The 27,633-nt window shown below is 39.1% G+C and overlaps 2 protein-coding genes across 2 annotated transcripts; one reads left to right on the forward strand and one right to left on the reverse strand.

Moving 5' to 3' along the window:
* Positions 1 to 4,429: 4,429 nt before the first annotated feature.
* On the forward strand, positions 4,430 to 10,409 carry LOC136218520 (protein PUTATIVE RECOMBINATION INITIATION DEFECT 1). The gene is made up of 9 exons (XM_066005434.1): positions 4,430 to 4,873; positions 5,509 to 5,618; positions 5,725 to 5,900; positions 6,597 to 6,908; positions 7,149 to 8,112; positions 8,216 to 8,918; positions 8,995 to 9,275; positions 9,369 to 10,038; positions 10,121 to 10,409. The coding sequence occupies exons 1-9, from the start codon at positions 4,436 to 4,438 to the stop codon at positions 10,340 to 10,342; spliced, it is 3,876 nt and encodes a 1,291-aa protein (XP_065861506.1). The 5' UTR covers positions 4,430 to 4,435; the 3' UTR covers positions 10,343 to 10,409.
* A 613-nt stretch (positions 10,410 to 11,022) lies between these two features.
* Positions 11,023 to 12,878, reverse strand: LOC136218521 (pentatricopeptide repeat-containing protein At4g14190, chloroplastic). The gene is made up of 2 exons (XM_066005435.1): positions 12,382 to 12,878; positions 11,023 to 12,294 (listed from the first exon to the last, which is right to left on the reverse strand). Exons 1-2 carry the CDS (start codon positions 12,703 to 12,705, stop codon positions 11,137 to 11,139), a joined length of 1,482 nt encoding a protein of 493 aa, XP_065861507.1. The 5' UTR covers positions 12,706 to 12,878; the 3' UTR covers positions 11,023 to 11,136.
* Between the last annotated feature and the right edge of the window lie 14,755 nt (positions 12,879 to 27,633).

The raw sequence follows: 27,633 nt of genomic DNA on the forward strand, positions 1-27,633 counted from the left end.
CATTTGGATTAGCTTTGTCTCCAAGTTTATTGAGTCAACTCTTGCTTTGTCTACTTTGTTCGTTGAACTCAGCAGCTTCGTTGTGAAGGAGATAGTCAGTCTTCTTGATCCTTCTTCTTGTTGGGCTGAGTTGATTCACAAGCCTTGATCCGTTTTGACTTAGCTTGGGCCTTGACCTTGCTTATTAGGCTTTGGGCTTTATCTTAGTGTCTTTAATACTTGTTCATTTAAATACTCAAAACAATACTTGAACAAACACATTAGTACCTAATAAATCAAAGCACTTAAATTTAATGTGTTGGAATTTTTATCTTAGGGATTTAATTCTAATTTAAATAATTTTATCAAATCAAAATCATTGTGGAAATGTGTTTCAACAAATTTCTTTCTCAAAAACCGTCCTCCCCCACTACATGTCGGTTATCTTCTACTTAAGTAGTGGAAACCAGGCCAAAACTGTCAGTAAATTGACTAAAAACTGTTAAAGGTCGTCGATCGGTGATAAAGTCCCCGATCGGGGTCCTGGTAGCCGATCGGTGACCGACGTGGCAGGCACAAATTTTTAAATCTAGAAGAATAAAGCCAAATAGATGTTGATAAAAAAATAAATTAAAGAATAGAGAAAATGGGGTCCAAGTCTTAGCTTGTATCCCCGTACAATATGATGTAAAAGCCCACCTACACCAAACTGTTAACAAGAATGTAACATAGGCTCATCACTAGGGTCGGAAAAGGTCCGTGTTCACAACTACTCTGGGCTAATGTACAAGAGGATGAAGAAGCTACTATGTTCATATTCTTAATTGGGATGAAATGTGAGTTTCACAATGTCCTTGAGTTGCAAGCCTATTTCAACATGGAGGAAATGCTCCATAAAGCAATCAAAATTGAAAGGCAACTTCATGAGGCTGAGAAAGGGACATCGAAGTTCAAAAGCACTACTTCTACCCTATGGAAGTCAGATTCAAGAGGAACTTCAAGACTCAATCTAATTTTAAATCTAAAAATGGTCGAAAGTCTTAGGTTGATCCTAAGGCATTTGGGAAATTGAAGATTGGAGAGACTATTTCAAGCAGTAAAGGTACTAAAAAAACCCACAAGAACTCATGATATTGTGTGTTTTGAGTGCCAAGGAAGCGGACACTATACAAGGGAGTGTTCCACTCAAAAGGTTATGGTTCTGAAGCATGGTGAGTTAACATCTGAAAGTGAGTCCGAACCTGATCTGAGTTTAATGATACGCCCACCTTAGAAGATTGTAGTGACATAGAGGAGGTGGACAGTAAGGGATGACATAGAGTTAACTTAGTCACTCATAGAACATTGAAGATGGGAGTGAGTGACAAAAGCACATCTTCCATGCTCGTTCTAGTGCTTGGGAAAACATGCTTGTTGATTATTGATAGAGGGAGTTGGTGCAATGTGGTGAGAAACATGGTGGCAAACCGATTGGGATTGACATTGGTTCCACATCCCAACCCTTATCAGTTGCAATGGTTGAACGATAGTAACGAACTCAAAGTTACTAAGTAGGTAATTTTGAATTGTCTATTGGTTCTTTTTCTAATAAAGTATTATGCGATGTTGTGCGGGTAAATTACATACGTGGTGTACAAATTTTACCTGTTATCACACTTTGGTGGAAATTACATAAAGTGATTCATTATCAGGTAAAGAAGAGGTTACCTGCTAACACCGCCGCAAAATCAAAATTCACCAAGTATTTTCCTTTATCTGAATAGCATTTCCCAACCAAATTTTAAATTGGAAAAGCCCATCAATTTAGTTACAATAAGAAGAAAATCCAAGTTATTGCCTGGAAAAGAATTTGGGTTAACAACAACCAATTAAATATTTAAACTAAGAAGCTAAGATAGAAGCCAAAGAAGTAAGCAAGTCATAGAGAAGAATATGCAAATGATAGAGAGAGAAGACTTAGAAAGAGAATAGGAAAGAGAGAGAGAGAGAGAGATTGCAAAGAAGAGAGAGACGAGTTTGAGAGAGAAAAAGTATACACGGAAAAAAAGGAAAGAGAGAGAAAGGGAAATATGGGAGAGATTGGGTTTTTTATTTGAAATGGAGGGTATTTTTGTAATTATATTATGTGTGGGTCCTTGGTAAGATAAAAAAAAATAATGAGCTATCGCGTTGATTTTTGAGTTGACCTGTCATTTTGCTGATGTGGCAGCGTTGATCTGTGTTGACCGGTCACAAAAACTGGCTATACACTTTAGTGGGAGGTCGCCTAAAGTTTGTACACTTTAGTGTGTAAAATTAAAGGTTGTACACCAAAGTGTGATAACAGGTAAATGTTGTACACCACGAATGTAATTTACCCAATGTTGTGCCTATGTAAGCATGTCATGTTTTGTTCGTAAGGCCCTGGCAATTTGATCATTCGGCGCTACATCATGGTCGTTCCAATAAATTTACTATTGCGTAGGATGGGAAAAGGTATATTTTACCACCTTTATCATCACTTGAAGTATATGAAGACCAGCTCTACATGAAAAAATGTTGCAAGAATAATCTGTGAGTAGGGAAAAGGTTAGGCGAGAGAAACAAGGGTGATCAAATCAGTGAGGGTGAGAAGAGTGAAGGGGTGCGTGAAAAGGCAATATTGAGGCTAAAAGATGAGGGTGAGAGGAGAGAAAAAGGAAGGAGCATTAACAAAAGCCAAAATCTATCTTGATATGCTAAATTGAGGGATGTCAAGCAAATTGATTCTGAAAATAAAAACTTATTTTTATTTTATTGCAAAAGTTTTTGTTTATCGTTTGTAAGTCAATCTAATATTCCTTCTAGTACTTCCCCTCTTTTGCAGGAATTTGAGGATTTGTTTCCCGATGAGATGCCAAATAAGCTACCCCCAATTCGAGGAATAAAGCACTAAATTGACTTTGTTCCTAGTGCACAAATTCCAAATTGACCAGCCTATAGAAGTAATCCCAAGGAAAAGAAAGAGCTTCAAAAGCAAGTGGAGGAGTTGATGGAAAGGGGTTTGATTCATGAATTTATGAACCCATGTGTTGTACCGGTCATTTTAGTACCAAAGAAAGATGGAACTTGGTGGATGTGCATCGATTGTAGAGTCGTCAATAAAATCACGGTAAAGTATATCATCCTATCCCTAAGTTAGATGATATGTTAGATGAACTAAATGGGGGCAGCTATTTTCACAACAATAGATCTTAAGAGTGGTTACCATCAGATTCGTATGTCATTAGGAGATGAATGGAAAACAACTTTTAAGACTAAACATGGTTTATATGAGTGGTTGGTTATGCCTTTTGGTTTAACTAATGCCCATAGTACTTTTATGAGATTAATGAACCATGTATTGTGCGAGTTTGTAGGTAAATTTGTTGTTGTGTATTTTGATGACATTCTTATCTATTCAAAATCTGAGGCAGAACATCTAGAACATGTTAGGGTTGTATTAAATGTTTTAAGAGAACAACAATTATATGCTAACCTTTGTAAATGCTCATTTGGCATGGAGAAAGTTGTGTTCTTGGGTTTTGTTGTTTCAGTACAAGGAGTTTCCGTTGATGTTGAAAAGGTGAAAGTCATTCAAGAGTGGCCAACGCCAACTTCAGTTACCGAGGTGAGGAGCTTTCATGGTTTGACGAGTTTTTATAGACGGTTCGTGAAGGACTTCAGTACCACTGTTGCATCATTAACTGAGATAATAAAAAAGAGTGTTGGGTTTAAGTGGGAAAAAGCACAAAATGATGCTTTTGAGTTGCTTAAACCAAGACTAACTTCTGTCGTCGTTTTAGCTCTGTCGAACTTTGATAAATTGTTCGAAATTGATGTGATGCATCGGGAGTATGGATTGATACTGTTTTGATGCAAGAAGGCTGACCCATAGCTTTCTTTAGTGAAAAGCTTAACGAGGCATCCTTCTATTATAGAAACTCATCTATGCATGATTCATGTGATAAACAAAGCATACAAACTGCATATATTGTAGAACATCATCTACGGAAGAGAGAGTAGAAATTCTATCTACTGAAAGAGAGAAAAGGAGAGAGAGAGAATTGTCGTTTAGTTAGGGTTTAGTGAGATATGTTAGTTTGTGTTTGATGCAATAGTTTTGCATAGTTGAGTAACCTCATCCCTGATTTGTGTAGAATCACAGGCTAATTAATTTTGGCTCTTATTCCAATCGACTTTATATCTAAATTAATTAATAATAAAAGAATACCAATCAAAATTTCTTTATTTACCGACCATTGGATGATGGAGTGTAAAATTAATCAAATAGTGAAAACACACAAAATAAGACTTACTTTATTAAAAATAATAATAATAATAAAATAAAGTAAGCATAGATAAGTTGGCAGGGGATGGCGCGGGAACAAGATATTTATATATTTGAAATTGAAAAAAGAAAATAAAAAACCCCATTTTTTTCTCTCTCTGATCCATCATGTCGATGGATGAAGAAGAAGAATCATCTCCATCTCCGGCTTCAGATCCTTTTCAATGCTCTCAAGGTCACCGGTCGTCTCTCTCTCTTCCTACTCAACACGGCGGTTCGATCTGTCTCCTCTGTTTCTCCAATCTCATCACCAATCCCCTCTCCCTTACCTTCCACGTTTCCTATGCTCTCTCTCAGCTCTCCCTTGCCCTTTCTCATCCTCCCTTCCTCCACTCTCTTCTCTCTTTCCATCCTCATTTCCTCGTCTCTCCTCTTGTCTCTGCTCTCTCCTTGTTCGATGACCTTCCCATCGCTCGTCAACTTTTTGTTCTTATCTCTGCTCTCTGTTCTTCCCCTCATCACTCCATCTCCGACGACTTTCTTATCAGAGTTTCTCATCACATTTCTTTCGGTGCCTTGGCATGGAGCCGTCTTCAGGTCCATATGGTGAGTCTCTCTTTGCTTCCTTACTGAGAAAATTGTGCTTTTATTGCTAAAACAGTGTGGTTTTCCAAGTCACTGATTCAACATGTGAAGGATGATTACCATGAAAAAGGAACGATATACTGTTCGGTAGAATCACATAGCAATACTTCTCTGCTACTTTGAAATCAGAATGACTCAATTGCTGGCGTAGAGTCTAGAATACTAAAATTGGGATGTATATCTTAGAAACTGGTTTACCTTCATTTTCACCTCTTTAGCATTGGCAGAGCATGTATGTCAGACAATGCACAATTTCGAGTCCTATGTTATTGGATTATGAATCAGTTACCATGCATATTGACCTTGTATTAGTTTCTTCCTACGTATCTTTGTTTTCTATTTTTAGTCTTTTATGCATGTTGCTCGACATGGATTGTATTGGACACGCTACAAAACAACTTCTGGTCTTTTTATTTTATTTTAAATATATGAGGAATCACACGCCAAGTACCAATTTCTTCAACTGTGCTGTATGCTTCGGGCATTCTAGGTGTAACAGCAGCCAATACCTAATTATATTTTGAGTCGATTGTTCTCTTGAATATTGTTATGTCAAGAAGTTGGAGTTTAATTGTCGCATGTCATCTCAATTGCAGCTTCACTGTTTCGGGATTCTCTTGAACTGTTCTGTAAATAGTCCCTATGATCAGATCAAAGATAAAGATGCCCTTTTATCCAATCTTGTGACAGGACTTCAGTTGCCAAGGTAACTATGAAGCACTCTCGAGATCCATAGTTTAACTTCATGATACACCAAGTCATCAACTAATTTATTATTTAACTTCATTACATGCCTTATTCCTTATCTACAGTGAGGAAATTCGGGGAGAAATCTTATATGTTCTATACAAACTATCTAACCATCCATCTGCAAATGAGCATGGCGACGGGGCTGACTATCTTTTCACCTTTTGTCCAAAGCTTTTGCATCTTTCACTAGGTGCTCTTGTGAAGACCCAGGATGATACAGTCAGGTTGAATTGTGTAGGTTTGTGACATTCTTGGAAACTTCTGTTTCTGAAATCTGGCCATTTTCCTAATTTCTTTATTACCGAACATCTAGAAATAAGGAAAACATGGAAATCGTAAATGCTAGTTACACTACACATCTTTGTGGTGAGTACACTGTAATATCCCTTGGCATTTTAAAAGGCTGAAAATTCATGAGTAGTTCTCAAGTGCCCGATCTGACAACTTCAGGCTGTGGATCACACTTTGCTGCATCATACTCACAGTTTAATCCATCCATATGCTAATACGAACTCGGGCTTTTTTCAGTGGTTTGCTAAACCCTACACTAAAAATTGGGGATACAAGCCGGTTAATGAAACAATTGATTATCCCTCCACGTATTGGACATATATGTTAATGGTCTTTAGATCAAATGTTGACATGAGCAATCATATACAGTATTCTTTTTTATATAATGTTAAGATGGCGAATTAACTATACAATCATAATTTGTTTCTATGTAACAGTAGATCATGACGTACACCAGAATGAATGTCAAATTATAAGATTTCTTAACTATAATTTCACGCACATCATTGTGGATATTCGACTGATGGTGTATATGGCTAATTTTACCCGTATGCATGGACCTTCTTGCGTTTCTTTTTAATCTTATTTTCATTGTCATCTGATCTAAATTATCATATGAATGTTTGTTCTTCTTTCTGACCAGCGTTTTTGGCAATTCTTGCTCGGAAAGGTTTCTTTGAGAATGTGTATGCATATGAAGCGAGCAGCATGTGTTCTGATGAAGTTGGCAACTTCATGCAAACAACAGACCAGGGGGCAGATGGTCTTCCTCTAAACCTGTTATTTGCTGAGGCCATTAAAGGCCCACTTCTTTCATCAGACAGGCAAGTCCAAATCAGTACACTTGATCTGATCTTTCACTATCTGTCATGGGGAGCAGCTCCAAGCAAACAGATCCAACTTTTGGTGAAAGAAAACATCGTGGATTATGTGTTTGAAATACTAAGACTGTCAGGTAACTTGCTCTGCAGATATAAAATCAATAACTATTTCTAGAATTAGTTTTGTTTAAGGAAACCTTACCATCCACGCTACAAGTATTAAGTTTACATGTTCTAGCCATGTACTCTTATGATTGCATTAAATTCATGCACATTCAATGACTTCAATCATGCGAGAATGTGTCAAGGAATAAAATTCTTATCCTGTAAAATTGTTATTGTTGAACTCATGAATTTCTACTTCTGGTCAACAGAATGTAAGGATCCAGTTGTCAGCTCTTGCCTTCTGGTCCTTGATCTTTTCTCAACAGCTGAGAAAGGCTTCATAGAAAGAATTGTCTTTGGATTTCCGACACTGATTCCAATTCTTCATTATGTGTCTGAAGTTCCTTTTTATCCTGCACAACATCAAATGTTGAAGCTGATTCTGAACGGCATCTCTGATTGTCCTGGAATCATATCAACTTCCCATATGGAGGAACTAGTTTCTGTTTTGACAACGATGTTTAAGAGGCATACTGACGGGGAGATTGGCATGTCTCCGGAGACATTCATAATAATTTGCTCTATTTTTGCTGTGCTGTTGAAATCCCCATCTTTCTATGGAACTCCCAATATGGTGACTTTAGTTGAAGAAGCAGCAAGTCATGCCATTTTAGCATGTTTAGATATGTCTGAGAAAGATCCCAGTCAACTTTTGCATGCTTTATATCTTCTTAAAGAGGCATATGGATATGGTCATGAAGAAATAACAACCAACCTTTGTATCATACAGTTGCAAAGTTGCATTTTGAATATATGCACGTCACATATCTTACCTTGGATCATAACTGTCGTTAGTGAAGTGGATGAGGAAATTATCCTTGGAATATTTGAAACTTTTCATTTTATGCTGCTTCGAGATTCCGATGCCCAAGTCACACAATTTGCTAAGATATTGGTCAAGTCATCTTGGTTCAGTCTGGCATTTGGATGTCTAGGATTATTTCCTACAGCAAAAATGAAATTAAGAGTATACCTAATGCTCAGTTCACTTGCAGATGTTCTTCTAGGAAATGATACTGGGCAATCCATCAGAAATGCTGCTTTAGACCTTCCAACTGATCCTATTGATCTGCTGTTTCTTCTAGGACAGAAGACCTCCCAAAGTTTACAATTGTCTGGTTGTCAACAGGCAATTTTTGTGATTTTACATATTAGTTCTTTATATAATGACAGGTAATTGAGCTCTGTCCTTATCCCAGCATATGGTGCTAGACTATATAAGGATTTGTATTGATAAACTCAGCAGTCCTGATGCTTTTCATATCTTGTTGCTCAGGCTTGCAGATGAGAAGTCTGTATTAGTGTCTCTTGAACAATATATTCTTGTCAACTGTAATGATGCCACAGATGCATTATTGATGATGCAACTGGTAAATCTTTATGGTTTGTATCGAAGTATCACTGAGATGGACTATCGGATCCCCCATAGTCCAGAAGCTGAGAAAATCCTGTTTAATCTGGTAACTGAAAATGAATGGGATTTGCCTTCTTCAAGAATTCACTTGATGTCGCTGAAGTGGCTTTTCCAGCAAGAGAAACTAATTAAGCCTTTGTCTTACCAAATACTAAAATTTTGCCGGAGTAATGACCTAGGTGGGACTCAGATTGTTGTTCAAGGGGAAAGTGATCATATTATAAATACGCAAATAATTGCAGAGTTGGCAACATCAGAAGACAACTATGCAGCAAAACTTTTTGTATGTCTATTGACTGAGCTAGTAGAAGTAGAGAGCCTGGATAATGACATTACATTAATAGTAAATCTCTTGGCAACAATAATTAGCGTCTCTCCAGCTGTGGCAAACCGATTATGTTTGAATGGAGTATGCAATGTAATCCGGAATATCTATTACAGCTCCAATCTCTTTTCTTCCCCACAGACATCTGTTGGCACCTCAGTTTTAGTGTTCTGTATTTTACATTCAGTGCACCCAGAAGTACTGCACGATGATGAACCATGGCTTGCAGTGACTGTCAAGGTAACGGGTCTCGTACTGTCGCTTAAGCTAATAGTTAACACCATAGTGATAGAGTGTTTTCCCTTGTGTTTGGTAGTTGATTGATTGCCTCATCTTTACAATGGAAGAGAAAACATGGTCAGTTGAAGGTCTGCGAGCAGTTGCCATTTTTTGCTTAATTTTGCATCAATCCACCCGCAAAGTGTTGTTTGGAGCCTCAAAAGCCATAGTTTTTAATCCTTCTTTGGCATCCATGATAAACAGTGCCATTCATGAGGCCTGTTCAATGGGTCCTGCTTTGTCTGATCACAACGAGGGGACAAGTATTGGTGAAACTCTTGTTTTTGCGCTCTTACTGTACTATTTTTCTTTAAAAAGGTAAATGCTCTTTGTATGCAGTTTCTCTACCAAAGCATTGATAAATTCCACTGTATGGTTTCATGTTCTAAATCTGATTTCTCCTTCTCTTAGTTTGCAGGTTATCCTCCCTCGTCCTGTGGATTGGCAAACCTTATTGAATGCATCATGTAAGAAGCAGCCATTGTCAATTATTAGCATTTTCTGTGATGACTTGTGCAGGCTAATGCATTTTGGGTGTCCTCTAGTCAAGCTTGTTGCTTCGTATTGCTTGTTGGAGTTCCTTAAAGTATTATCAGAACAGAGAAACACAGAAAATGAAGAGATAAATTGCTCCATAGGTGTTTTATCATCCATGGTCGCTATACTTGAAGGCATGATGTTTTACAATGACATCAGGGTTTCTATAAACAGCAGTCTGTGCCTATCAATAATTTCAGGATGGGAAGAAGTGGGAACAAAGAAGACAAGAGTAATTGCAGATAATACGTGGTGCAGACTGATCGTTGAAGAGATGGCAATGTCTTTGGCTGTTCCCTGCTTAGCATCAAAATCTTTTACTAATTATCACAAGCCTGCTGTACACGTGACAGTTGCATTACTAAAGCTTCCAAATGTTCCTCAGTGGATGAGGACTGTGTTTGATGATCCCTGCATTTCAGGTATAATTAAAAACCTTACAGCCAGTAATGTTAGCTCTGAGATGGTTCTTTTACTTCGGCAACTGGTGAAGTCTGAGTTCTTAAAGGCTGAGCAACTTGCTGCATTAAATAGGGTACTTCAGGTATGGTTAGTTCTTGCAGTTAAACATAAAAAGTAAAGAGATTGATAAACAAAAGAGTTAGTATTCTTCTCTGTCTTTGCAGGAATGCAGGAACCATATATATGCTGAAGATGCTCGAAATGATTGCGCAGATGAACACATGGAGAGAAAAATTGGGTATACAGATGACCTGGGAGAAGTTTGGGAGTATCTCATTCATTTGATGTCATCTGAGACAGAGACAGATGTAGAATCTGTAGGTTTTCAGAATGTGAAGAGATTGTTAGAAGAAATAGAAATGTTTTTCAAGACTAACAGTTGGTGATGACAACTAAGAAGTGTAGCACTAATTGTGCTTGAAAGCTGAAAGATTTCTAGCACTTCAACTCCAATACGCAACATAAATTTGTAAACATTAAACATTAAATGGGGCTCTTTGGGGAAATCATTCCCAACCTGGTAATGGTTGGGAAATAATTCCCCAGAAGGGGCTGTTTTTAACAGAGTGGTGAAAACAGCGCCCATTATGGTGGTGGGATTGCCATAATGGGTGTTGTGGGTTCCAAAGTTGTTTTTTTAACAAGACCTATTACAGCAGTCCCACCAATTAAGGACCGTAATGGGAACTGTTTTAACCAACCAGTGAAAAACATCCACTTTTAGTGAACTATTATAGGTTGGGATAATTCAATTTTGGCCCTATATAAATATTACATGATTACTTGAAATACATTGGTGTCGTGTCAAATCCCATTTTGCAAATTGGACAAAGATACTATCGGGCTTAGAGAGATGGAAATTGCGATTAGTATTAATAATAACCAATTTGATTTGAAGGTGGGTGGGTGAATAATGTAAGAATGAAGACATTTCTGTTTTATATTGGGAAAACAAATGATAATTACCTGCGAACCCAGAATAGCAGTTTTGGTACATTACAATTTATAAAAAGATTTCTTTCAAAATCTGTGTTTTCAATTCAAGTTTAGTAAATAATCTGATTAAGAAGAATGAAGTGGTGAGTTTGAAAATAACAAAAACAGGTATCCAGTTTTGTTTCCTGCAATACATTTCTTGGAAGAAAGCAAGATTAACTTATAGCAGCACCAATTCATAGGGCTAAGATTCTTCATCCGCCTGTTTTCCATTATTCTTGGCCACTAAATCCATGATATTGGAATAAGTCCACTTCTTTTCTCTGGCATTACGGTCAAGAGAGGAGTATGCCTCTTCACATTTTGCGAGGAATCTTCCCTTTCCAAATGCAGTGAGAACCAGCGCATCAGTATTCATTTCGACACATCTGTACAAAATGCCCATTTTTCTCCATGTCTCTAAAGTTCCAGTCCTGTAAAAGCCTATCTCATTTGCGTCTAACAAAATTCCAACTGTGACTATATCAGGCTTCACAAGGCAATTTGTTATCTCTCCCAGCAAAATCCTCAACCTTGCCAAGTCTTTCATCTTCAAGTATGCTAGTAGCATGATGTTTACAAATGTCGCGTTCCAAGAAACTTTTGCTTCTTCCATCTCCTTAACAACATAATCCATTCCCTTTACACTCAAAGAACAAGCACTAGAAAGAAGGCGTAAACACCAAACAATATCAGTCTTAAGGCGACTAGAAGACAGGTAAATCCCCAAGTCATTTAATCTTGAGAACATTAGGTTTTCAATATAAACCACAGCTATTTTTCTAACTAAATCTTCCTTCAAATGGGCGTTTGAGTTCAAAACCCTTTTAAAAGCTTTTTCCATCTTTATGACAATCCCATAATTGACATAAGCCTCAAGCATAGCAATCAAAGTAGAAGACTGCAATATCATCTTCTTTGATCTCATTGATTGATATGAACTTTCCATTCTTGTAAGCAACCCGGCTAGTGCAAATTGTTGTATGACCAAATTATAGGTTGCCTGATCAGGTGAACATCCATCCATCTCCATCTTCTTCAAGGACATACCCACCTCATCATACATTTTGTACTTCCCATAACCTTGAATCAGCCCGTCGTAAGTATAGCTTTCTGGAGTCAATTTGACTTGTTTTATTTGATTAAGATAAAACAGAGCATCATTGAACTTCCCATTTCCAGAATAACCATGAATGATGGAGTTGTAAATCTGCAACGAAGGTCTCAAACCAAAACGTTTCATTTCAATAAGTGCTGATGATGCATCTTCCATTAGACCTTCTTCACTCAATAACACTATAATCTTCTCATAGTCGCATTCATTAATTCTTGAGTTTTCTATTCCTTTCCACAAATTAAACACCTGTTTCAGTATCGCAAGTTTCAAACTTTGCATAACAAAAATTTTATCCAAAAAAAAAAAAGCATTTGCAGGTAGAAGAGGGAGTACCTGAAGAATCTCTGACGATCTGGAGGAAAGTCTAAGGAATCTGATGACAGCCCAGAAGTGGTCTTTATTCTGAAGCATATGCAAAGGGCAAGAGGCCTTGTTGTTGAGCTGTGCAAGCAACGCTCTGAGTTTCTGATGTTCATGATAACTCTCAACAAGGAGGGTCTTGTGCCTTGTAGAATTGTGTGCAGCTAAAGGACAGAGATGACTCGAGGGTTTAGTAAAAATGGTTTTGGATAATGTGTTGCTCTTACTAACATCTTTCCAAATCCACAGAGTTATGAAATTGTTTTGCAGGGTTAATACATTCTCCATTATCAACATTATTATGTATCAACAAAACTCAATTCTACCAAATCCCTAATTCTTAAGAAACCCTAGAAATCTTGGACATGGAACCTGCTCTATCGCCAGCGCCAGATTCGGCTGTGTTACGAAACACCAAAACTTTTTTTATCTGTCTGCGGTTGCTTTCGGCTAAGGCCAAGAATATCAACTTCCATAGAAAGAAAGAAAGAAAAAAGAAAAAAACCCTTTGAGATTTTCTTAAAGGGTACGGGGTTAAATGGACCATTGATCACTGAATTTACATCTGAAAAAGGTCATTCAATTTTAATTTGTCTCAATAAAATCACTTAACTTTGAGTTTTGTCTCAATTAGGTCACTTTGTCGGTTTTAGTGGTTAAAATGCATCGAAATAATAACATGGATGACACGTTAACATGAGTTAACTCAAATCTCTGACCAGAATGAAATGTTACAGCCGCATGTCGGGTAGTTTTATGGAAAAAAAACTAAATTTTAGTTTTTTTTTTCATAAAAATAATTGACACGTAATAGCCATGTGGCGCATATGTGGATGTCATGTGTCATTTCGGTTAGAAATATGAGTTCTCTCATATCACTTATGTCATCATTCTGATGATTTTTAATCATTAAAATCGTTATAGTGACTTAATTGAGACAAAACTCAAAGTTGAATGATTTTATTGAGACAAATTGAAGTTGAGTGACCATTTTGAGATAACCATTTAAGTTCAGTGACCAATGGTGCATTTAACCCATAGAAAGAAAAAAAACCCTTGAGATTTGCTTAAAGGATATAGACAGGGGTTAAATGCACCATTGATCACTGAATTTACATGATCATCTTAAAATGGTCATTCGACTTTAATTTGTCTCAATAAAATCACTCAACTTTGAGTTTTGTCTCAATTAGGTCACTCTGTCGATTTTAGTGGTTAAAATGCATCGAAATAATAACATGGATGACACGTTAACATGAGTTAACTCAAATCTCTGACCGGAATGAAATGTTACAGCTGCATGTCGGGTAGTTTTATGGAAAAAAACTAAATTTTAGTTTTTTTTCATAAAAATAATTGACACGTAATAGCCATGTGGCGTATATGTGGATGTTATGTGTCATTTCGATTAGAAATATGAGTTGTCTCATATTGACGTATCACTTATGTCATCATGCTGATGATTTTTAATCATTAAAATCGTTATAGTGACTTAATTGAGATAAAACTCAAAGTTGAATGATTTTAGGGTTAATTTCATATAAGTGCCCTGTGGTTTCACTTTTTTTACAAATAGGTTTTTGTGCTTTGTTTTTGAGCAAATAAAGGATTGTACTTTTCTCCGTTTGGGGAATTGAGGAAACCATACAAACGGAGTCAGAATCGATGACGTGTCCAAGGGTAATTTTGCCATTTTAAAAAATCAGTATATAAATTTGAAAGGTTAATATATACCAATTTTTTAAAATGGCAAACCTGCCCTTGGACACATCATCGATTCTGACTCCGTTTGTGTCTCTTCCTCAATTTCACAAACGGAGAAAAGTACAATCCTTTATTTGCTCAAAAACAAAATACAAGAACCTATCTGCAAAAAAGTGAAACCACAGGATACTTATATGAAATTAACCCATGATTTTATTGAGACAAATTGAAGTTGAGTGACCATTTTAAGATAACCATTTAAGTTCAGTGACTGCAAGTATCTTACATTCAAAAATTGTTACTCAGTTAATACTCACACTTTTATATCACACACGTCATCTAGTGTGGACACTTTTTTGTTAAAATTTCAAAAATCAATTTAATTAAATAAATTATTTTCTGAACAACTATTTGATTAAGTTGAATTAGTCTCCACACTTTGTCTCAACTAACTACCACTATCTTGATATTGCTTCCGATTTTACTCCACTTGACCACCAATATCACAAACTTCTCATTTTTCAACTATAAATAATTCTAATTTTCGCATTTTTAGATATTGTAATTTTTCATAAACTACCGTTTCCATTTCAAACGTTTTTCTCTATTCCAAACTTAAATTGGGCAACTGTTATAAGTATGTATTAGACCGATTATGAGTTGTGCATTTCATAATTGTACTTCTTCTATGAATGTACTGTTTTATCTTGGAAGCGATTGATATTTCAGATTACTTGCACAATTTTAAAGGCAATAATGCAAACGTCTTAAAGAGAGCAACCTCATTCGCGACTCATCATATATTCCCGTGTTCAATATCTTTGTCTTTTTTATATTTGTGCTTCAATAATTTTAAAACATTCTTTACTGTTATGGCTACCAAACAAATCAATAGGATGGTTGACATCAATCGTTTCGGTTTGAGGGGGCTCATTTCAAACAATGGAAACAAAAGATGTTATATCTAATTACAAATAGGGTAGCTTCTGTTCTTACCTCTGAAAAACTTGCTATTCTAGAAGCTGCTACAGAGGTAGAAAGAAATATTGTAGAAAGGTGGTTAGAGACATATTTCCTGTGCAAAAATTACATCCTCAATAATGCTGAACAAAAATCGGCCAAGGACATTTAAGATGCTTTGTAAGAGAAATATGATACAGAGGAGGCTGGAACAAAGAAGTATGATGTCAGCCGCTACCTCAAGTTCCAAAGGACTGATGAAAAATTTATGGAGGCTCAATCCCATGAGCTGCAGAAAATTGCACATAAGATTATTCGGAAGGTATGCCTCTTAATGAAGAGTTTTCTCTTAAAAGTCTAATCACTCGTCTCCATATTGAGGAGAATGCTCGAAAACAAGATAAAAAAATAAGAGGTGTTTGTTGTCTCTAACAACACCAACAGAACTAGTGCCATTCTGAGACCCAATTAGAAATTTTTGAAGAATCAGAATAGCAAACAGAACCAGAACCGCAACAACAATAAGAATTGGAACCCTTAAAGGAACCAAAATATACCTCAGTAGCAGCCACCTGAGAATGACACTACATTTCTCTGCTTTAATTACGGGAATCCAAGTCATATGGCACGTGAGTGCTTGAACATGCCAAACATTGCTCATAGTGTTAACCTGACTGAAGAACTACCTCTAGTAGTAATGATTACTGAGATCAACCATGTTGGTGGATCAGATGGATGGTGGGTAGACACTGGTGCCTCTCGCCATGTCTGTTATGATAGAAATATATTTAAGACATATACAACTATGACCGAGGATCAGAAAGTGTTGTTGGGTGATTCACACACCACTATTATTACTGGAAATGGTAGTGTGGAATTAAATTTCACTTCTGGAAAAATATTGACTCTAAAAGATGTTATGCGCACTCTAAAATGAGGAAAAATCTTATTTCGGGTTATCTTCTCAATAAGGTAGGATTTACTCAGACTATATGAGCAGACTTATTTACTTTGGCAAAAAAATGGAATGTTTGTAGGAAAAATTTATGCTACTGATGGTATGTTTAAAGTTAACGTTGAAATTAATAAAGTGAATACTTCTCTTAATATTTTGTGTAATTTTAATTCTTGGCATGCTCGTGTTTGTCATTTGAATAAGCGTATTACTAAGAATATAAGTACCTTAGGGTTAATACCTAATTTGTCTTTAAACGAGTTTAATAAATGTGATTATTTTAGTCAAGCAAAAATCACTAGAACACCTCATATATCTGAGATTCTAAATTTAATTCTTTATGATATTTGTGAATTTGATGGAAAGTTGACCAGAAATGGTAAATGATATTTTATAGCTTTTATTGATGATTGTTCTGATTTTACCTGTGTATCTAATGAAAAATAAAAGTGATGTTCTTGACATGTATACTATTTGTTGTTGAAATAGAAAATCAATGCAATAGGAAAGTTCTACTTCGTAGTAATAAAGGCGTAAAATATGATTTTAGCTTGTTTATTGATTTTTATAACTCACACGGAATCATACATGAAACCATTACACCATATTCACATGAGATGAATGGAAATGCTGAGAGAAATTATAGGACATTGATAGAGTCTGTGGTTGTTATAGGACATTGAATGCTTAGTTTAGGTGTTGCTTCCCATTAGTCGGGAGAAATCTTGTTGATTGTTTACTATGTGCTTAATAGAGTTCCTAAGTACAAAGCAAAATTTCTCCTTATAAGATTTTTAAAAATAGACCACCAAACTTGTCCTAATTTAGAATTCGTGACCCTAAGAGAGTCAAACTTGCTAGTAGGGCTTATGAATGCGTCTTTATTAGGTATGGTGTGAATAGTAAAGCATATATGTTATATCATTTGAATGCACATGTTATTTTGGAATCAAATGATGCTAATTTTTATGAAGATAGATTTCCTTTTAAATTGAGGAATAGTAGGGATGCACCATCTAGTAACATGTATGTTGTTAGACCTATAGTGCATGATGAGAGTGGGAATCTGAACCAAGAAGAAGTAAGAGACCTATATCTCTAAATACTTTAGTCCGGACTTTTATGCATCCACAATAGAGGAGGATCCACTTAGCCTCCAAGAAGCCCTGACCTCTTCAGATGCTAATTTATGGCAAGAGGCTATCAATTATGAACTGGACTCTCTAGAGTCAAACAGAACTTGACACTTAGTTGACTTCCCACCATATTGCAAACCAATAGGCTGCAAATGGCTTCTCAAAAAGAAATTGAAACCTGATGGTTCAGTTGATAAGTTAAAAGCTTTAGATAAAGAGAGAATGTAGTTTTCTTTGACACTTATTCATATGTCCCTAGAATCACATTTATTCGTGTTTTGATTACTGTTGCTGCTTTACACAATCTTGTTGTGCACTAAACGGATGTTAAAACTGATTCTTTGAATGGTGAGTTGGAGGAAGAGGTCTATATGAATCAACTTGAGGGCTTTGTAATTTTCAATCAAGCCCATAAAGTGTGTAAATTAGGTAAGTCATTATATGATTTAAAACAAGCACCTAAAGTTGTGTAAATTAGATAAGTCATTGAATGACATGAAAATTTTGACAATCTAATTATTTCACATGGCTTCAAGGTAAATGCATCTACTATAAAAATGAAATGGTGTTTGCATTATTATATGCTTATATGTTGATGACTCGCTGATTTTTGGATCTAATTTTCACGTTGCGAATGCTGTGAAATAAATTTATGCTATGTGAAAACTTTGACTTGAAAGATCTAGGAGAAGCAAATCTCATACTTGGCATCAAGATAACTAGGTTTGGAAATGGAATTTCTTTAGATCAATCTCACTACATTGAGGATATTCTTAAGAAATATAATTACTTTGATTGTAAACATGCACACACACCTTATGACCCTAGTGTAAAGCTTTTTAAGAATACTAGAGATAGTGTAAGACAGTTAGAGTATACTAGCATAATTGACAGCCTCCAATATACCACTGATTGTCCTAGAGCCGATATAGCTTATGTCATGGGATTATTGTGTAGATTTACTAGTAGACCTATTGTTGATCATTGGAATGCTATAGGAAGGGTCATGAGATACCTTAAAGAAACCATGAAACTTGGATTGTATTATCAAAGGTTTCCAGATGTCCTTAAGGGATACATCGATGTTGATTGGAACATCTTATCAGATGATTCCAAGGTAACTAGTGGCTATATTTTTGGTATAGCTGGTGGCGATGTTTCATGGAAGTCTAAGAAAAAGATTGTTCTAGCTCAATCAACTATGGAATCGGAACTTGCATCACTAGCCACAACTAGTGAAGAAGCAGGTTGGGTGAGAGGTCTGTTAGTTGAGATTCTCTTATAGGAAAAATCGATCCTGGTAGTATTGATCCAATATGATAGTACCGCGGCTATTGCTAAGATATAGAACCATTAATATAATGGTAAGAAACGACAAATACATTGTAATCACATCAATGTTAGAGGGTTACTCTCTAAAGGAGTTGTTAAAGTGGATAATGTATGCTCTAAAGAGAATTTAGCCAATCCTTTAATGAAAGAATTAGCCAAAGAGGAAGTCCAAAGTACCTCGAAAAGTGTGGGACTTATGCCCTTACAATGACGAGTTAGACATAATGGTAACCCCACCTATAGACTAGAGTTCCCAAGGAATAGGTTCAACGAGTAACAACAAGTTATGATGTAATAAAAGTTAAATCATGCATTTTGAAATATGAATTTCCTGAAGTGATATTAGGTTGAGGTAATAGAAACTCTTAATGAGATCTATACTCCATTTGGAGTGAAGTACATAGCTATAGGAGAACTTCTGATAGACTCACCCATGTGAATGTGGAAGTGGGACCACTTCCTTTGAGTTTAGGGCAAAACTTTAGAGCGTTTCAGTGTACCGGGATAGATGTGAATGGCTATTGATAACTAGTGGTGAATTTCTGATCAGCTTCCTTCCCTGTGGGGGCGTCGTTGGGTTCGACGGGGGGAAGCTCCGATGCCAAAGTCAGTATGGAAATGGAGAATAAACTATATTGACAAGGTAGGGTTTGAGAGAGAGAATGTGTGTGTGCCTCAATAGCTTGGGATGCAAGTTATTTATAGTTATGTGATCATAACTCCCAGTAACCTGAAAGTCGCCATAAGTGCCCCATTAATGGCGGTTACGGATCTCCTTTAAGTGTGGCCGTTAGCTCATTAATGGTTCATTAATAGCCTTTATTGAGAATCGGCTCAACCGTTCGGCAGGCGAATCAAAGTGTGATGGCGAGCGGATCAAGGTGTGATGGCGAGTCTCACGTAGGTTTCACTACAGATCTCGTGTGGCGGAGTCTAGGTGATCCGCCACTCGGATGTCTTGCTTGATACGCCATTGCTTCTCAGGTCGCTCCAATACGTGATCGTTTTGGTAAATATCCTCTTTGATCCCTCGGATAATATCCCGATGTTATCAGAAGCCTCCCCAAAGTTTCTTTAAAGTCCTTTAGGGCTTTTGAGCTTCCTCGCGCGCCGTCATGATGAACCACATTGATGGTCACTCTGTTTTAGGCCATTCATCGTGCGACATGTGTCCTAAGCACGCTGCTCGAGGTAAGAGGTGATACCTTCTTCTACCTCTCTCTTCTTTTTCCGATTCATTTGCTATTTTCCTCTCATTTCGTCCGAGCTTCGTCAGAGCATTTTTCCAGAATCAAGAACCTTCAAAGCTTCCAGTTTTCATGTAAGTAAACCTTCTCGTCCTGTTTTCTGGGTTTTTTATGAGTTCTTCGTCTGGGTACTTCTTTCGAAACTCGAATTAGTTGGACCACTTCATCCGAGAATTCTAGTTCTTCTGAAAATACGCCTAGCTGTGATTTTTCCGATTTGTGTAACACGGTGAGGAAGAGTAGGAATCGTCGAACTCGTTTAGTTAGGACTCGGAATTTTCCCGCCGTTGTGACTCATATTACTCCGGCAATAGATTCTAGGAGATTTTCTGAAATGGAGGCTTCTTCTTCGACTCCGGTTAGGAAAAGGTGCCTCGGGCAGAGTCTACTCCATCTCGTCTGAGTGCCGCGGATCTAGCAGATTTGGCGAATCGCTATCCGTGGATCAAGAATTATGAGACTGAGTTGGCGGCTGCCCACCAGCGACCCGCCTGTCCGCCCGTAGGATATCTGTCTGTATACAGTTGCCATGTAGAGAGAGGGTTCCGTCTTCCTCTTCCCAAGATGATGGCGGATATCCTGGAGTATTTTGGGATAACTGTCTGCCAGCTGCATCCAAATGGTTGGTTAGATATTGCTTTAGACTGTTATTTGGCTTCAAACCTGGGGTAGTATGTAATCCTCGAGTCTTCCGGTCCCTTCATAAACCTACGAAGCGTAAATCCGAGTCTTTCTATACTTTCGCCAAATTCAAAACTTATTCGCCCTTCTGTGGTAAGATGTCGAACGCCCATCTCTGGGACGAAAAATTCTTTTTCGTTAAGGTGAAAGAGGACGAACCCATGGGATTCCCGTCGGTCTGGAACGCTAAACCTCTACATATGGCTGGAGATCTACGTATACTGACGGATAGTGATGAGAAGGTGGCAGATCTCATGAAAAGTATCAAGTCTGATGCTTGGACGTACGCCGATGCGTTGGAATTCATGATGAATGACATTCCTTTGATCCGCCGCGAAGAGGAGGGAATTACTTACGTGAAGTTTACTCAACTAGACAAAGGTAATTTTGTTTCTTCCTTGAACTTTGATTATTTCGTTGTTCCCTTGTCAGGGGTTTGTCTGAGGCAAGTCGCGCCCTTGTAGAGATGCGTAGGAAACAGAAGGAGTTAGAGGCCCAAAAAGATACACAGGTGGCGAATCCTCCTAAAAACTCTGGGAAGCGTCCTGCTGAAGGCGATGCAGATCTCCCCCTGCAGAAGAAGAAAAGATCCGTTGCTTCCAGTGGAGGAAAGTTAATGGCGGATGCCATGAGGGCTGAGAAGCCGGTTGCGGAACTAGAGCAGGTATGTTTGCTTTACTGTCTTTCCCTTTCTTACTATGGATCTTAATTTTGTCCTTTTAATTCTTGCCCAGGTGGTTAAGCCCAACTTGGGAGGGTACTGGCTCGCCAAATATGGTGATAAGGGGTCTCTGAGGAATGAATCCGTAATCAATGATCCTAACGAGGCCCTTGGTCAGCTTGGCGAAGTACAGGAGAACCAGAACAAGTTCTCCGAATCTTCCCATGCCAAAATGGGAAAGAGGGATCTCCTTCTGGTGAGCTTTCTTTATCTTACATTTTTAGATGAAAGAGTGATCTCTAGGAAGAGACTTATTTCTTACATCATTCTTTGTCTTGACAGGCGTATACGCACATGCGCGCCATGGAGGCAGACCTCCTGCAAGGGGTAGCGGATAAGGCGACAATAAAGAGGCTGGAGAAAGAGATTGATGTCACCAATACAAATGCTGCTTTCGCCATTGCCCTTAATGAGAGCAAAGACACAGAGATCCGCAGCCTGAAGGAGAATATGGGGGAGCTCGAGGAGGATATTAAGGAGCACAAGGCTGCTTTGTTGGATGCAGAGATTCTAGCGGGAGAACGTGCGTACTATTATGGCGAGCGGATCATGGCATACGTTAAGCTTTCCTATCCCGAAATTGATTTTGTGGACCCCGAGTACGTGGTTCCCGAGGTTGAGGATTGCCTTAAGTATCGCAAGATTCTGAACGCTAAGGATTTCATCTGCGATCAAGTCCGGAAGGAGCTGAGCGGATCAGGCCGGTCGTTGATCTGGAATCAGATGTACTTGGCGAAACATCCCAAGGGGCGGGTGATAAGAACGAAGAACCGATAATTGACTGTACAGTTCCACAGGAGGGAACTATTGTTATGGAGAATGTGATCCCCCCAGCGGGCGCATCTTTAGAGAAGGATGCTAGGGAGGATGCCCCTGTAAATGTTTAGTTTGTGGATGTAACTTGAGTACAATTTATTTTAACCCTTTTTGCAACCATTATCTTTACTTTACGCTTTATATCTTTCAGCAAGTAAATTTATAGGTTTTAGGATTTATTTTGTTGGTTCGAGGTAGGTGGCCAGCCATACCCCGAAGTGTGAGCCTTTTTGAAGGCTTGAAGCTTTTATTCCTTTAGAGGAAGTTAAGCTGCGTTAGGCGATCGATTTGCTTCCTATCTTTGAGGTGAATCGATCCGCCATTAGGACTTGGAACTCTTCTTTAGAAAGAGTGTGTGAGAGTGTAAAGATCTCACGTCTGAGAAATGTTCTAACTGTATCTCTGACGGTGATCAATTGTTTCCTATCTTTGAGAGTGTAGTTATGCCATGATAGCATTATTCTACTTGTGGGAATGCGTTTTGTTGCCTCCCCTTTTTTGAATCTGGAATATTTATATTACTGCAAGAAAAGTGCTTAAAGAAAGAATTTGCAAGATGAAAATTTCCCTTTATTAAATGGCGATTCGCCTTATTATAACGAATTGGTCTTATGTGTGAGCCTCGTTAAAACCTTTAATAAGAAAAACCACATGGGATAAAAACTTACTAAAGGAAAAAGAGTACTCAAGACCTTGGTTACATTTTATTCTCTGGCGAAATATTTGCGGAGGTTCTGAATATTCCACGTCCGTGGCAGAGTGTTCCCCTCCATATCTAGGATTTTGAAAGTGGCAGGTCCAATTTTGGTGACTATCTTGTATGGCTCCGTCCATGTGATTCCCAATTTTCCTTTGCCTTCCAAGGATTGGATTTTGTCCGCCTTTCGAAGCACTAGGTCCCCTGGGTTCAGATCCACGAGCTTGGCGTGTTTGTCGTGATAGGCTGCAATCCTCTGTTTGTAGGCGGACATTCGTACATATGCCTTCTCCCTTCTTGTTTCCAATTGGTCAAGACTTTCCTTTAACCTTTGGTCATTCATGTCTTCACAATAAAACAAGACTCTGTCACTAGGGACCTGGATCTCGATGGGGATCACAGCTTCTACACCATAGGTGAGGGCGAATGGTGATTCGCCAGTTGCAGTTCGAGGAGTGGTTCTGTATGCCCATAGGACATTCATGAGGTGATCCACCCACTTTTTATTATGCTCACCTAGTCTCTTTTTTATGCCCTTGACAATCGTTCGATTTGTTACCTCGGTCATCCCGTTGGATTGGGGGTAGTAAACGGAGGCGAAACTGTTTTGAATGCCTTGGCTTTCGCATAACGTGCTGAACTCTCCACAATTGAACTGCGTCCCGTTGTCAGTAATAATTGTGTGGGGAACTCCGAATCTTCCGACTATGTTGTCTTTGACAAACTCAACCATCCGTTCTGCATTTATAGATGAGACAGCCTCGGCCTCTACCCACTTCATAAAGTGATCCACAGCTACTACCACATACCTTCTCTGTCTTTTGGTAGGAGGAAAAAGACCAACAATGTCGATTCCCCAAATTGCAAAGGGTCGCCCCTCGATGATGGGCTTTTGAAGATGCTTAGCCGTGTGAGATTCATTTGCATGAACCTGGCAATTGTGACATGATTCTACTAGCCTCTGAGCATCAAGTTCCGCTGTGGGCCAATAAAATCCTGCCAACCTAGATTTCTTCAAAATGGAGGCAGATGCCTCATGGGCCCCGCAAGTACCCTCGTGTAGCTCCTTGAGGATCTGTTGTTCCTCTTCCGTCGTGACACATTTCAACCAGGGATGTCCAAAAGATTTTCTATACAGGCAATCATTTATTATGGAGAAATAAGCTGCTTTTCTTACCGTCCGCCGAGCTTCTTCTTTGGCTTGAGGCAAAGTTCCATCTGCAAGATACTGGCGGATCGGTGATCTCCAATCGCTTTCAACGGATGTAAGAGGAGATACAGTTTCTGAGGCGAATGCTGACATCGTCTTGACTTCGAACGGGCATTGTAAGTCCGCCCATTGCTCCTTGCTAGAAGCCAGTTTAGCTAGATGGTCAGCTTCTGTGTTTGATCCCCGAGGCACATGGACTAGCTCCCAATTGGTTTCCTTGATCTCAAGGTAGCTTAGCAGCTTTTTGACCTCTTCTACATATTTGGCCAGGATGTCATCTTTCACTTCAAAGTTTTTGATTACCTGGTTGACCATTAGCTTGGAATCGCTATAGATCACGATCCACTCGGGTGTAATCTCCTTCAATAGGCGTAGCCCCAATATTAAGGCCTCATACTCCGCTGCATTGTTTGTTGCGGGAAAGTCTAACTTTGCAGCATAATGCAGTTTTATATAATGCGGCCCCTTGATCACGATGCCTATCCCTGCACCTTCAACTGAAGAAGCCCCATCAGTGTACATCGTCCATTCTTCAACCTTGGATTTGGGGAGATTCACGCCTTCTTCAGTGAATTCATTCACAAAGTCTGCCAAGATTTGGCTTTTCAGGGCGGATCTGCCTTCATAACGGACATCAAATTCACCCAGGCGGATTGCCCATTCCATCAATCTCCCTGAAGTTTCTGGCCTTTGAAGTACTTTCCTCATGGGTATCTTAGTGCGGACAATGACTGTATGAGCCTGGAAATAAGGTCTGAGGTGGATCAAAGTGGTGACAACGGCTAGTGCCATTTTATCCAATTTCGAATATCGTGTTTCGGCGTCTTTTAGAACTTTGCTCACATAATAGACCGGATACTGCTGGCCATCCTCTTCCCTTATCATGACAGCACAAACTGCTTTATCTGTAACAGAGACATACATGTAAAGATTCTCACCTTTCAATGGTCTGCTCATCAGAGGTGGTTCCGTGAGGAAGCGTTTGATTCCTTCGAAAGCTTGCTTACAATCTTCATTCCACTCAAATGCTTTCTGTTTTTTTATCACTTCATAGAAGGGTAGGCATCTACGAGCTGAACATGAGATGAACCTGCCCAAGGCTATGATACGCCCATTAAGACGTTGTACCTCTCTAACATTTTGTGGCGTCTTCATATCCAGAACAGCTTTAATCTTGTCTGGGTTTGGACTCACCCCTTTCTGGCTGATCATGAATCCCAGGAATTTTCCGTAAGTCGCCCCAAAGGTGCATTTCTCTGGATTCAATTTAATGTTGTGCTGACGAAGGACCCCAAGGACTTCCCTTATGTCATCTGCATGCTTCTCCACGGTGGTACTCTTGATGATCATATCATCTATATAGACAGAAAAGTTGTCACCTTTTCTCCATTCAAATATTTTATTCATCATCCGCTGGTAAGTTGTCCCTGCATTTATTAGTCCAAAGGGCATGACCTTAAAGCAATAGGTCGCTTGGTGAGTCACGAACGAAGTTTTGATCCTGTTAGATGGCTCCATCGGGATCTGGTGATAGCTCGACTTCACATCAGTGAAGGAATACATGGCGTGTCCCGCGGTTCCATCTACTAAGATATCAATACATGGTAGAGGGTAGTTGTCTTTGGGACAAGCTTTATTGAGATCTGTGAAATCAATACACATGCGGTATGATCCGCCTGCCTTTTTGACTAGTACTACATTCGCCAGCCATTGCGTATAAATTACTTCCTCGATGGCGTCCGCCTTCTTGAGTTTAGAAATCTCTTCCTCAATCACCTACTGTCTCATAGGACCATGATTCCTCCGTTTTTGTGCTATCGGGACCGTGTCCTTGGCGATATTAAGTTTATGAGTAATCACATTCGGACTAATCCCTGGGAGGATCTCATCCTTCCATGCGAAGACATCTTCCGACTCAATGAGAACCTTTTTAATATCTTCCTTAATCTCATCTTTTAGCCCTCTAGCGATTCGTACCTGCTTTCCATTTGCCATAAGAAACATCTCTGTATCTCCTAGGGCCATTATGACAAGTTCCTCCTCTTCATCATCCTTAGACTGGGGGCGAATCGTCAAGGATGCTGAATATGTCTCCTGAGCAACTCTTTGGTTCCCTTTGACCATTACTCCTCCCTTGGCAGTAGGGATATACATGGTTAAATGGCGAATGGATATGAGAGCCGCCGCCTCTGAGATGAAAGGCCGTCCCAAGATGACATTATAAGCCAACTGACCATCTATAATGGAGAACTCCAGATCTCCCTTCCAGACTTGATCTTCATCTGCCAACTCGCATTCCAACATTACCTGCCCTTTTGTCTAGATTGTGTGTCCTGTTACTTCCAGGATGTCTACAATGGTGGTCTCCACCTGGATAGGATCGATCTTGAGCTTAGCGAATGCCCCTCTCGTAATGACGTTGCATGAACTGCCAGTGTCAATCATTACTCTTTTCATTTCCCATCCTTCCACCATCATAGTGATGACCAGAGCATCTGCGTGAGGGGGAACCTCTGGGCCTACATCCGCGAAAGGGCGGTTGAGGAATGTCCTGTCAAGAGCAGTGGTTTTTTTCTTCTTTAGCGCAGGTTGATACCCTGGTCCGCCCCGCTATGACATTAATGACCCCTTTCGCCTTCTTTTTCGGCTCATCTCTTGGTTTATCACCGTCTCCTTTCTTATTATCATTTTGGACGAACCTGTCCAACTTTCCCCTTTCGATAAGCCTTTCTATCTCCCTGGCTAACTCTCAGCACGCATCCGTCTCATGACCATTCCTCCTGTGGTACTTGCAATAATTTTTGGGATTTTTCCCCGTGTTGGTGTACTCCCCCCCTTTTGGTTCGGGGTATGAAATGCTCCGCTTGTGCTAGCTGTTCTCTATCCACATTAGCACTTCACTTTTGGAGGCATTTAATGGTGTAAACGATGGCGTGTATGCTGATTTTTTCCTAGAGCCTCTTCGCCTACCTCGGGATGACGAATCAAGGAGCTTTTACTTTTCCTTGTCCCATCTACGAGATTCGCCTTTGTCTCTCTTAGGTGGAGATACAGACTCTCTACGGATGTCGTCAACCTCCATGAAATCCTTGCATCTTTCTATCAGCTCTGCCATATTTTTCGGTTTGTTTCTGATTAGATCTTCCTGTAAGCTTTTACATGTTGTGTTCTTCACTAGCGCTTCCACTGCCATGGATACATCCACATCAACAATGCGGATACACAACTTGTTGAAATTGTTAACATACTCCCGAAGGGGTTCATTCTCTTTCTGTTTCAACTCAAAGAGTTTTCGCGATTTAACCACTAGAGGAATGCATCCGGCAAATTTCGCACAAAATTCTCGACTTAACTGATCCCAGCTGTCTATCGATCCTGGGGGAAGACACTGGAACCAGTCGTAGGCAGGACCTTTTAGCGTAGTGATGAACATCCGACACATCACTGCCTCACTCGCCCGATTAAGGCTAAGCAACATGCGATACTTCCTTGCATGGGCTTCAGGATTATCCTCACCTGAGTAGACTTGGATGTTGGGAATCTTAAAGTGCCTCTCAGTTTCCTCAGCCTCGATCCACGCAGTGAAGGGCGAATCACGGTTGGCGAATGGATTATGCCTGGCATTCTCTTCGTTTTGATGGCGTATCTCGGCTCTGATCTGCTCCACGATAGAACCTTGATTCTCCCTAGGACGCCTCCTACTTGGAGGTCTACTTTGAGAAGACGAAGAGCTGGAGTCGGATGAAGGATCCGACGGTGACCTTCT

Source organism: Euphorbia lathyris, chromosome 2 (genome assembly GCF_963576675.1).
Source record: "Euphorbia lathyris chromosome 2, ddEupLath1.1, whole genome shotgun sequence".
NCBI lineage: Eukaryota > Viridiplantae > Streptophyta > Magnoliopsida > Malpighiales > Euphorbiaceae > Euphorbia > Euphorbia lathyris.